Consider the following 11,599-nt stretch of genomic DNA (forward strand, 5'->3'; position numbering starts at 1 on the left):
ACCCTTTTAAGAACGTACTTGCTGAATTATAGCATCCTTTCACTTTGATGCAAACATGTATTGTAAATTGCAGTGTTTTTGTAGCCATTTGACACATTTTCTCTATAATTTTGCAAAAAAAAGGAAACAAATTGGTGTTCTTATTTTGAGCCTACTGACAGTGAAGAGATTTACATCACATGAATAGCATTGGAACATGTGGCTCATCTATTTAGAGGGTTTTTTTATTACAGAAAAACATTCTGATGGCATGGTGTTTTTTGCTGTATTCTGGTGTTGTGACAATGGTGTGAATTTTCATTCAGAAACAGTGGAATATTATCTCATAATATTACTGCACTGCTTGATGATAACGTGACACTTTGTCTTGACTTTACGTACCTTGTTTTTCTGAACTTTTTCTGAATGATCAATATGTATTAATATGTAATATTAATATGTATTAATATGTGTTAATCTTTTTGTCTTGTTTTGTTGTTTTTTTTTCTCTCTTAAGTTGGTGGCAATTCTTCCCAGAGCAGCTCTCCCAGTTCCAGTGTTCCCAATTCTCCAGCCAGCTCTGGGCACATCCGACCAAGTTCACTGCATGGACTGGCACCAAAGCTTCAAAGGCAGTACAGATCTCCAAGGCGTAAGTCTGCAGGAAATATCCCTCTGTCACCACTAGCTCACACTCCATCACCAACCCCACAGTCCACATCACCTCAGCGCTCCCCATCTCCTTTACCAGGACACTCGATTGGCAGCTCCAGTATTATTCAGTCTTTTCCAGTAAAACTACACTCCTCTCCACCACTGGTGAGACAGATTTCTCGCCCCAAAAGTGCTGAGCCCCCTCGATCTCCTTTGCTAAAGAGAGTGCAGTCAGCTGAGAAACTAGCTGCCTCCCTGTCCTCTTCTGAGAAGAAGCTGGCGTCCTCACGGAAGCACAGCTTGGATATCTCTCACTCTGAGTTCAAGAAGGAGATGCTACAGAGGGATCCAAGTCTACAGAGCTTACAGGAATCTGTGAATGAAACAGTGGGTGGCAAACTCGGGCTAGCGGAAAAAGGGATGTTGCAGAAGCCGGGATCCCGAAAGTTGGGTGCAATCCGACAGGACAGAGTGGAGAGAAGGGAGTCTCTGCAGAAGCAGGAGGCCATAAGAGAAGTAGATTCTTCTGAAGATGAAACAGATGATGGTTCAGAGGATAGTCAGGATGGAAGAAGACTGGACAAGCCCCCAGACAGCGGAGATCAAGGCTCAGATTCTTATAATGAGGATAATAAATTTTCTTCTAAATTGGAAAGCAAGGATAGTATGGAAGATGATGCCTTTCTACCTGAAGATCCAAAAGGTACAGAAGATTTGCAGAAAGGAAACAGTCAACAAACCAAGGCTGTTTCTGAGATGCTGCAAGTTGGTGTGCACCCTTCCCCATCAGAGGTCCTCCCACAAACCTCTCCAGAAAATGTAGCTGGTTCAGCAAAACCATTCCTAAGGCCAGAAACCACTTCAAAGGAACATAAAGTGGTAGAAAACCAAACCTTTGAGCATTTTGGTCCAAAAGGCAAATCTTCTGAAGCAATCAGAGATCTGGGGGGAACTACTAGTACTCAAAAACCAGTGGACTGCACCGAAAATATAAAGTGCCCATCTGTCAAACTCCCTGAGCCTGGGCAGGGTGACTCTGCAGGGGACTCCAGTGGTAAACTTGACCTGAAAGACCCCCTGCTGTCAGAAATCAGTCAGAAAACACAAGATCCCAAACCTCTGCCAGCACTTTCATCTTGTTGCACAGCAAGTGTGAGCTCTCCTTGCTCAGTAAGCCCTGCAGATCATGGTGAGAAGGACCACAAGGGCACACTTCCATCTGCAGAACAAGACAGCACTTCACTTCTGCGTCCTGTAGGTGAAACATCTGAAAAAAGTCCCAGCTCATCCCAGGCAGAGAGTGCTCCATCTGCCAGCAAAGCAAACCAGGGCATGGTAGCAGGCACCATGACCTCCACGCTGCTCGTCCCCTGTGCTATTGAGAGGGCACTCTCTGTGTCTCAGCTGGTGCCACTGGCACAGAGTGTTTTGGGCCCCTTAAAGCTCAGTATGGCTGGTTCTGGAGAGGTGGAAAAGAGAAAGGATTTCCCCCACTTGGGTGCTTCGTGTAAAGAAGAGAAAGATGGGAAGCAAAAAAAGCAGGAAGCTTCACAAGCAGGAGTGTGCCAGGAGAAAGCCAAACCATCCAGTGCTGATGGTTTGACAACGAGGAGCGCGTCCTGCACAGAGTCACTAAGCTCGGCTAAACCTTGGGAGGTGACGTGTCCCATGGTGGCCAAAAAAGAGGCAATTTCCTGCAGCACTAAAGCATCGGAAGCACTGGGAGGTAGCGGCAAAGTGGCCCCAGCAAAGGAGCTGCCACATGCTCTGGGACAAGCAGCTCTGAGAGCCTGTCCTGTGCCAGATGGCAGCACCAGGCCCTGCAAAGAAGGGACTCTCACGCCGGCAAGAGGCAAAGAGGTTGGAAGTCAGCTAAAAACACAAGACTTTCCCCTGTCACATGATGGTGCTGCTAAGAAAACATAGCAGCATCCCCGGTACACGTGGACTGAAGCGTTCTGCATTCAAAATAGAGACTGCATGTTTGAATTTTGTAATATACACTAATATAAAATAGAACTTGTGTACATCTATTTTTGGGAGGGTTTTTTTCATACTGTTTTTTGTGTTTTTTCATCCTTGCTATTCTATTTTTGTACACAGTAATGCTTGCTGTTTGAGGTCTCTTTAGAACAGGGTATCGTTAAAGCAGGGCTGAAGAAACAGTTTGCTGGTTTTCCCCTCCTGCCCTTTCGTTTTGCCTTGTTGTGCTTTTCCTCCCAGTTCTGCGTTGAAGTCCCCAAAATTCTGAACACAAAAAGAGGCAGCTTACTTCAAAAATCTCCTGCTTTTCAGTTTTCCCTTTCAAATTCCATTGACATTCCCAGGTACTGAATTATTTCCTTGGATTTACAATCTGGTTTTCTTCAACAAGGAGAAGAAAATACAATCTGGTCTGTAAGTTACTCCAGAGCAAGAAATCCTCCCCAACTCAAGTAAGACCTCTGTCACCGTGTGCACACACTCATCCTTCGAGGATGAGGAGGCAGGGGATGGAGGAGCTGGATGGAGAGGTAGCTCTGTCTTCTCCTTGAACCAAGTGAAAGTGTTTTATTCTTCTTCCAGAGAGAAATCTGTAAGCTGTTTTGGAGGGGAGATTCTTTTTATTTATCCTTTATAGGACACATGGCAATGTCTCCTTGTTTTTACAATTTTAACAGTGTTTCATTTTCTGTTCTCTGCCTTCAGTTTGTACTTTGCCCTGCCTCGGAGGAGGGACCCCAGGGCAGGGCTGCCTCCAGGGCTGATTTTAAAGTAGGGAAATTTGTAGACCAGTACGTCTTGGGCAAAGGTAACTCAATGGTAAATGACCTTTCAAGACTTTTCCTTCTCTTGATGAGTCTCCATGGGTTGGGATTTAAGGTGTTCCTTGCCATTTCTGAACCGGGGCGTAGGAAATTTGCAGTTTTCCAAATCTGCCCATTTTAAAAAGGAAGAAACTACAAAGAGTTCTGACTCCTTGAGTTCTGTGGACAAGCTGCAAGCAGACTTCAAGACACATGTGATACGTTCAGATTTCAGCTTCGATAACTAGTTGATTTCCACTTGGTTGCATTAAACATTGCTCTTGGCTCTTAGGTTTAGGCATTGCTTTGCTTTGAGCGTGACTGACTCTGGATAACAGTGCTCTTTGCTGAGGATTAGATCCACGATTATACACCAGTAATGTGGACGTTGACACCTACAGCACTGTAAGCCTCATCCAATTCAAGGTTACTGTCAATGAACACTCCCGTCACTTGTCCCAGATTGTGCTCAGCTTTTACCCTAGTTGTGTCTGAGTGTATCTCTGCAGATCTAGCACCCTGCTCACTGTTCTCTGATAGAAGCTGAATGACCGTGCAGCAGTATCAAGCTAAAGCCGGCACCTCGCGGTCTGACTTCATCATGCGCTGCCTTCTTCGTTGTCTTGGCCTTTTCTCAGCTTCAAGTTTTGGTTCACTTTCCCTAAATGTAAATATGTTTTTATATGGGAATGTATTTTCTCCATCTCTTTCAACTTGATTTCATCCCAATCCACAAAACTCTGAAATCTCGCCTTGCTTCTTTCTGCATAACCGTACTTCTCCCATCATATATGAGATTTTGGCTGCTTGGATTTCATTTCTGGACCAACTTTTGGTTTGGTTTGAGTTTTGTTTGTTTGTTTGTTTGTTTTTTAAAACCATCTTTAAATGAGTGTTTACTCTGTGTGTCTGTGTGAACATGTATGGTGTTGTTAATACACTAGCCAAAGCCTCAGAGCTCCCACATAACACACAAATAAATCTTGCTGTGACAGCATTGAGAGCAGGGCCTGTTCTGTCTGTCGGCTCTCTTTGCTGGAGGTGTTAGGCTGCTCCTGTGCTCTTAGTTCCCTCTTACAAGGGAAAGACAAACTCCTCGTGCAACCAGGGAGCTTTGCAACTTGGCTCGTTCCAAGCACCCAGCCCAGGCCCTGAGCTGGTGTAGTGTAAATGGGTGAAAAAGCAGCTGAAAAACGCATCTGCTGGGCTGTGTCAGCCTGAGCAGGTCGGGGGTGGCCCTGGAAGGCCCCAGCTGTGCTTGCTGCTGTCTTCTACTCCTCAGCTCCAGAACACAATGGTACTGTTACCCTTTCTTAGGCATCATAAAAGGAGTGGACCACTTTGGTGTCACAGCTGTTGCTGCTTTAGCCCAAACCAGCTGACGAGGAGGTGAGGTGTGCATTTAGCTGCCTTGTTTGTGGCTGTGGTACAGAGTGATCAGTGCAATGGAAGATCCAAAGCCATCCTGGTGACAGCCAGGTCCTTCCTGCCCACCCTGCAGCTCCCCTCAGTGCAGCATTGGTCCAGTTTACACTGGGGCACCTTAACTCAAAAGTTTGGGCAAAAAGATACTTTCTCTGAAACCCTGATGGACAAGTAGGTGGAGGCAGCAAGATTTATTCCTTGTTAATTGCTGAAATACCTTCTCAGATGGCAGAATTCCTGTGCTGCGGAGGGAAGGAGAGGCGCAGTGCCCTGAGATGCACAGCAGCACGGGGTTGGCCACGAGGGAGGTGTCAGGGTGTGAGTGCAGCGCGGTGTCCGAGCCCTGCGGGCAGCCAGCGAGATCTGATGTTTCCCAGTTGATTTTCCCATTTGTTTGGTGGTTTGGGTGTTTCCTGCCTCGTTGGCTGTGGGGTTGCGGCGCGGGAGCTGCTCCCCACCAGCACATCAGTGTTACTCTTCCCTTTGTCTCTTACTGTTGCAAACCAAGAGGAATGGATGGTATTTATTGTATATATTAGACATTAGCATTGTCACGGCCACTCCTGGGTCTGAATGTTGGAGGCCTTCGGCTGCTCGTTTCGCTGCGGGACGGGGTGGGATGACCGTGGTTTGGCTGCCACACTTTTGCATTAAGGTGTGATTTGGAGTATTTTATTCTCTTGTCCCGAAGAGGGAAGATGAAGCCTTTCTCTGGTTTTCTCTTGCTGGCCGTGCAGGACAATGCTGTACTTATGGTGGGAGGTTGGACAGCAGCGCGTGCGTTGTGTTGGTACCATATCAGGTGGCTGTGGGAGCACCCCGGGTGGGCCCCGCCGCGCCGCCTCGCTCAGCACTTAGATAAGAGGAAGTGTGGAATCTCTGTGTTCTTAGAAACTTGAACAATTGCCACATAATAGCGGTGCAATAATTTTTATTCATGTTGTACCTGCATGTCGATGTTCAGATCCTCCTCCAAAATACATTTTGTTTTTTTTTTTACATAAATTCAAAGTTGTGTTGCTTTCTTATTTCTTCACCTTGCAGAGCTGCGTGTGCCATGGCACAGGGCTTAGGTTGGGTTGGGCTGGGTTGGGTTGAGTTGAGCTGTTTTGGGTTGGGTTGAGTTGGCTTGACCTGATGGAGGCAAATGCTGACGATGTGGGCTGTGACAGCTGGGCTGCCCCCAGGGCCATGTCTGCGGTGATGGTGGTGGATGGGGATGGGGCTCAAGCACATCCTCATGTCCCTGGCCCTGGAAACCCCCAGGGCTGCCCGCAGCCACCCCCACCTTCATCCCGTGCCAACGGGCTTTGGATTTGAAACACTGATTAGGGCTGACCTCATATTCCAGAGCTTACTTTGCAGTCGCTAATGAAGGATTAAGAATGTTAAGCTAATTAGCAATCAGCAAACGAGGGCTCAGTCCGTGTTCTCAGCTGGGTGTGCTGTCAGTGAAGCGGTCACCGGGTGGTGGGCACAGACAGCTCCCATGGGCTGGTGACACTGCTGTGCTGACAGAGCTCACTGCTGCCACAGCAGAACCAGGGCTGCAAAGGAAACAGGGATGTGGTATTTTCCACCTGAATTCCTCTGCAATCAGCTCCATCCGGTGCCCTATGGCTCTGAGGCTGCGGTTGATGGGAAGCTCTGAGCCAGGGCTGGGGCTGCCCTCGGGTTCTGTTGCTCGCTGCCATCTCCTGCTCTGCTTTGTGCCGCTGTGCTGTCACGGCCTGGGCAATGGGCTGTTCTGGGCAGGAAAAGGGATAAAACTGTGCAAAATGTGGAGATAATGGGCTCAGATCCGCCCTGCTGCCATCAGCCCCGGTGACAGCCCCGCTGTCACATCTCTGCCCATTAATCCCTGAGCTGCTCCTGTGCCAGCAGCTGTCCTGAACCTCCTGCTGAGCTCAGCCCTGGGGCATCCCCGCTGCTGGTGGGGATTGGGGTCTGACTGCCCCTGGGGGTGTCAGTGCTGGCTCCCATCCTTAGTCCTGTGTCAGCCCGGTTCAGGGATGAGCCGCTCGCTGCTCCCATGAGCTGGTGAGGAGCATCCCGTGCTCCAGCGGCACCAGCCCTTTCCTTTGGTAAAGCCCCTGGTGCTCGCTGAGCCCTGCGCGTTTCTTCAGCAGCTGCAGGAGGGTCCCGTCCAAAGCCAACATCCGCCGGGCCAGGAGCAGGAGGAGGCTCAGAGCTGCCGGCTCTCCAGACGCTGACTCTCTTTCTCCACGTCCCCTCCCATTCCCGCTGGCAGCGATGAGGCCGCGCTTCCTGCCGGAAAATATTCGGGCTGTGGGCAGAGGTGGGGTCCCATGTGCACCCCGTGCTCTATGGGGGGTTTGGGGTGACGGCAGTTGGAGCTTTTAGGGTGAAGGTGCTGCCCAGCCCCGTGGGCTTTGAGCGCCCGCAGCCCCCACTGGGGGATCTGGCTCCGATCCCAGCGGTGAGAAATTCCGCCTAGAAATTACAGGCGTGAAGGAAAATTACGCCTTGAAAGAGGAAGAAAAAAAACCCTAAACATATATAAAGTGTGACACAGTGAGAGAAGAAAACAGCCCCAGCGCCGCCATCAAAGCCCCGCGCAGCTGGAAGCGCCAGGCAGGACCTTCCCGGGGCTGTTCGCTCAAAGGCCGCTTTGTTCATCGGGCCGCAGGTGCGGGCGCTGCTCCCCGTGATGCTGCCGTCCCCATCGTTGACCCCCAAGGACGGATGTCTGTCCCAGTGCCCTGCTGGCCCTGTTCACCACCCCCTTCATCACCTCGATTTTCCTTCTTCTCATCTCTTCCCAAACTTCAGGCCAAACTTATGTGCCTTTTTAGGGCTTTTTTTTTTTAAGTGCTATTTTTGTTGCCTGGGCCTGTTTTACAAGATGCCCCACTCCACGGAAGAGGAATTTCCCCCCAGTAACTCCTTGCAGGCTCAGGGCTGTGTGGGCTCCGCTGGGTCTGGACAAAGGTCCCCATGGCCAAACCCTGAGGACTGGGATCCTGCACCCTCCAAGTGCCACATCCCAAGGTCCCAAATCTCCCGGATGCTGCATCCCTGTGCCATATCCCTGAGTCCCACATCCACCAGGTCCCCCGTCCCCACAGGGACTCGCAGGCCAAGCTCCATCTTTCCAACATCTCCCATGGGGTCAAACAAAGTCCCCCCAGCCCCCAGGCAATTCCCTCTGCTGGTTTAGGGCTGGTAAGGCTGCCTCTGGCCGAGCCCCAGCCCGGAAATCTCAGCTGGTCTTTGGCTCAGGGTGGTGGGGAAGCTGCCGAGAACAGACCGGCCCTGTGCAAAAATGGGAACCGTGCTGCCGATGAAAAACTGCTTTCTTTGGGTAGGATGTTTGTGTTTCCCTTGGCTCGGCAGCAGGATCGTGCACAGCACCTGCCCGGGGCAGCAGGGCTCTGCTTGCTGCACAGCACAGCCCATGGAGCTGATAGAGTGGGAAGAGGTGAAAAGAGCCCCAGGGCTCCCCATCCCACTCTTGGTCCCTTTCTGGCTGGTTTTGTCTGCAGCTCCATCATGGCAACAAACGGTGGCTCTCAAAGTAAACCCTGATGGTTTGAGCTTATCCCTGATGGGCTGAACCAGATCCTGAGGCCTGAGCCCAAACCCCATGTTTGTATCAGGCTGTTGCCTGACGAGGGCCGTCTACTGACACGTTTGTTTGCAGCCCTCTTTCCCCCATAGGGAAGAGCTCTGCCATTTATCTGTCACTGCTCCGGTCCCAGCCCTGGGGGGAACATCCTGTGTCAGCATCCTGTGACCATCTGTCTGTCCATCTGTCCGTCTGTCCGACCCTCCATCCCACGCCCTGCAGGCCGGCTCCTGCCTGCTCTGGGGTGAAGCCGGGGACCCACAGGAAGCGTCTCGGTGCTGCTGGGATGGAAAATCCCCGGGCTGTGCCCTTTCTGCGGGTGCTGTTTTTCTTTCCATCCACTCAGCGCAGCCGGTTGGAAATTTCCTACGCTGGCTCCCGGCTGTTTTCCTAAATGAAACGACGCGCCCGGCGAAGCCCTGAGCAGTGATTTGCCCGTCAGCGCTTCACATCCTTCCTGTGCTGCTGCCCCATCGGCCCTTATAAAATACAACGAGATCATGAAATAGATGTTCCCAGGAGCCTCCCGCTCCTCACGCTGTGTCCCATGGCCGAGCCCCTCGCTGCCCTCCGGCCCCTCCTGCTGCTGGATCCCCCCACGTAGAGCTGATGGGGCGCAGAGATGCTGACTCAGCGTTCAGAAATGCTGACTCGGCACTTTGGGGAAATGGCAGCGCGGCATTTATAGGAATGGTCAGTAGAAACACTGAGTCGTGGCTCAGAGATACCCTGAGGAAGCAGCCTGCAAACAGCTCGTGCACATGGATGTGCAGGGCCGGGCCCTGAGCCCTGGGCTGCTCACACGCCCCTTGTTTGTCACCAGGTTTGTCCCCACGTCCCCCATTGGGGCAGCACAGGATGGAACCCAGCTCGGCCCCAGCAGATCAGCCCTGCAGCCCGTCCAGCACCGCATCCCAACCACGCTGCACTTCTGCATGCATTACAAACAGCCGCCAGTCCGTCCTTGTCAAACATTACATCTCCATGTGCTTTATTGCAATTCTTTATTGCATTTTGATCTAGAGCAAGTAGGCCCAGGATGCTTAACTTAGTGTCTGGGATTTAAAAGCCCAACCATCTATTAAAAAGAAAGTACAGCAAAACCGTAACACATCCGGTGACAAGTACAGGGTGGCATTACTGATCTAGGAACTACAGCACGACTTGTCCGAGCACACCAACGTACAATTGGTTTCCTTAGGAAGCGCTTTGTTTCTTTCTTAGAAGTTAAACTACATGAATTCCTTTTTATTATTATTATTATTATTTCTTTTTTTTTCTTTTTTTGTTTCTTTTTTTTTTTTTTTTGACTACACCATCAACGACAGAAGAAAACGGGTTTTACACGGAGAACAAACAAGTTGTACCAAAGTTACATGCTGGGGGTTCCTACGGAAAGAACAGAAGTCGAAGCGGGTTCCCGACAGAGGCAGCGGTTTCCCTTAAAGAAAATGGGAGTCAAATCATAATGAGGAGGGATCAAAGCGCAGGCGGTGCCAGCAGTGCTGCTGCTGCAGCCCCACACCCCGCACACAAAGCTGCCCCTCATGGCAGCACTGGGGGGTTTCCTTCCCCAGACCTTTTGCTTGCGGTGGGTCTCAGAGCTCACAGCTGGAACCCACCTGCAGTTCAGCTCACAGGAGGAGGAGCACCACCAGGAAACCCGTCCTGCGGTTCAGAAGCACAGATTGGATTGGATTGGATTGGAGGCGGGCAGGACCAGCTCCTCGTAGTTTGCGGAAACGAGCCCAGCTCTGCCCATGCAGGACGTGCTACAGGTGGGTGCTGGTGAGGTTTCCAGGGGGCAGCGCCACGTACAGCTAATGCATATCAATGTGTATGGGAATATATTGTACATTTATCTATATACATACAGTACAGATACGCACGCGCACGCACACACACAGATGATGCAGACCATTACAATCCCGTGGTGCAATTAACAGCCAGATATACAAAATTAACAGGTTTAGTCAAAACGATCTGCCCGACGCTCAGGAACACAACCCAGCCCCAAACACATCCACACAGCCGCACTGCGGCCGAGCCCTGTGGGCACAAAGTCACAGCCGAGCCCCTGGCGCTGCCATTGCTGGACACGATCCTCTTTACCCAAGCGATCCCAAAGCCCTGACCTGGTGCAGGGACAGCACAGCAGGGCCGGGCTGAGCACCACCAGCCCAGAACCAGCGTTGGGGAAGGGTCAAACTAAAGCTGCTTCATCTAACGCCAATTCCTCATTGGGATTTTCCATGTTCTGTATTTGTAGAAGCAGATTTTGGAACAAACGCTGTCCTAAAGTACAGGGACTTAAAAAAAAAAACAACCAACCCTGCAAACTCTGCATCAGTTGCACGGAGCCAGCCCCACACCTGGAGCACCGCCATCAGCCCAGCAGCTCACAGGCCCGGTGCTATCTGTGAACAAACAGGAAGGAATTGAACAGGTTTCCAAAGAAATTCTTTCCCTTCCCGTTGGGTGGAAAACATTCCTGCCCACAGAATGCAACAGTGACAAAAATGTTGGCCGCGCTCCCCCAGCCCAGCAGAACGCACAGTGTTCCTCGCACAGCGCCCGGCTGCACAACCAGCCTCCTTCAGCCGGCAGCTCCTGGCAGCACCAGCCGTGCCAAAGGAAACCAGGGATCAGCGGCTGCGTTTCCTTCCAGCACAGAGCTGCAATCCCTCACAACTTCTATTAACTTCCTGACCGCTCCTTGCAGCGCACATGGAGCACAACAAAGAACCCCAGGCTTTCGGCTCTGCTCTGCATCCCCTTTCTGTCACGGTCAGAGACGGAGCTCCCACACCAGCACCTGCTGCTGCTCCACCACATCACACCTGAGGAAGCTTTGGGATGCTGACCCTTCCCCCTTTCAAAGTTACGGGGCTGTTCACATGTTAAATTGGAGTAAGTGTAACCTGCCCCCCTCCCTGCTTCATTCCTTGGGAATGTATTTTGACTTTGCTGGTCCAAAAGCAGATGTTGCAAATTAACAGAAGGAAACTACGCGTACAAAAGTCTGACTTGAAAGATGATCCGAACAAAACCAGCCCTGCCCCATCCTAATGCTCTGTCAAACTGCATTTTGAACCTGCCTCGCACCCCTCCCGGCCCACAGGCAGTACCTGCTCCACGTCTGCACAGTGCAGCGAACATACGAGAC

At 51.0% G+C, this 11,599-nt stretch overlaps 1 protein-coding gene across 26 annotated transcripts in view; it reads left to right on the forward strand.

The window, feature by feature from the left end:
• MAST2 (microtubule associated serine/threonine kinase 2) overlaps nt 1-5,849 on the forward strand; it is a 147,847-nt gene extending 141,998 nt beyond the window's left edge. For all 26 annotated transcript variants that reach the window (XM_085511566.1, XM_085511562.1, XM_032446373.2 and 23 more), the window contains one exon: nt 497-5,849. In XM_085511566.1, coding sequence (XP_085367692.1) covers nt 497-2,559 — 2,063 coding nt within the window. In that variant the 3' untranslated portion in view covers nt 2,560-5,849. The remainder of the gene's footprint in view (nt 1-496) is intronic.
• Nucleotides 5,850-11,599: the final 5,750 nt, after the last annotated feature.

Source organism: Coturnix japonica, chromosome 11 (assembly GCF_054131305.1).
Source record: "Coturnix japonica strain WE chromosome 11, WE-NBRP24, whole genome shotgun sequence".
Lineage (NCBI taxonomy): Eukaryota > Metazoa > Chordata > Aves > Galliformes > Phasianidae > Coturnix > Coturnix japonica.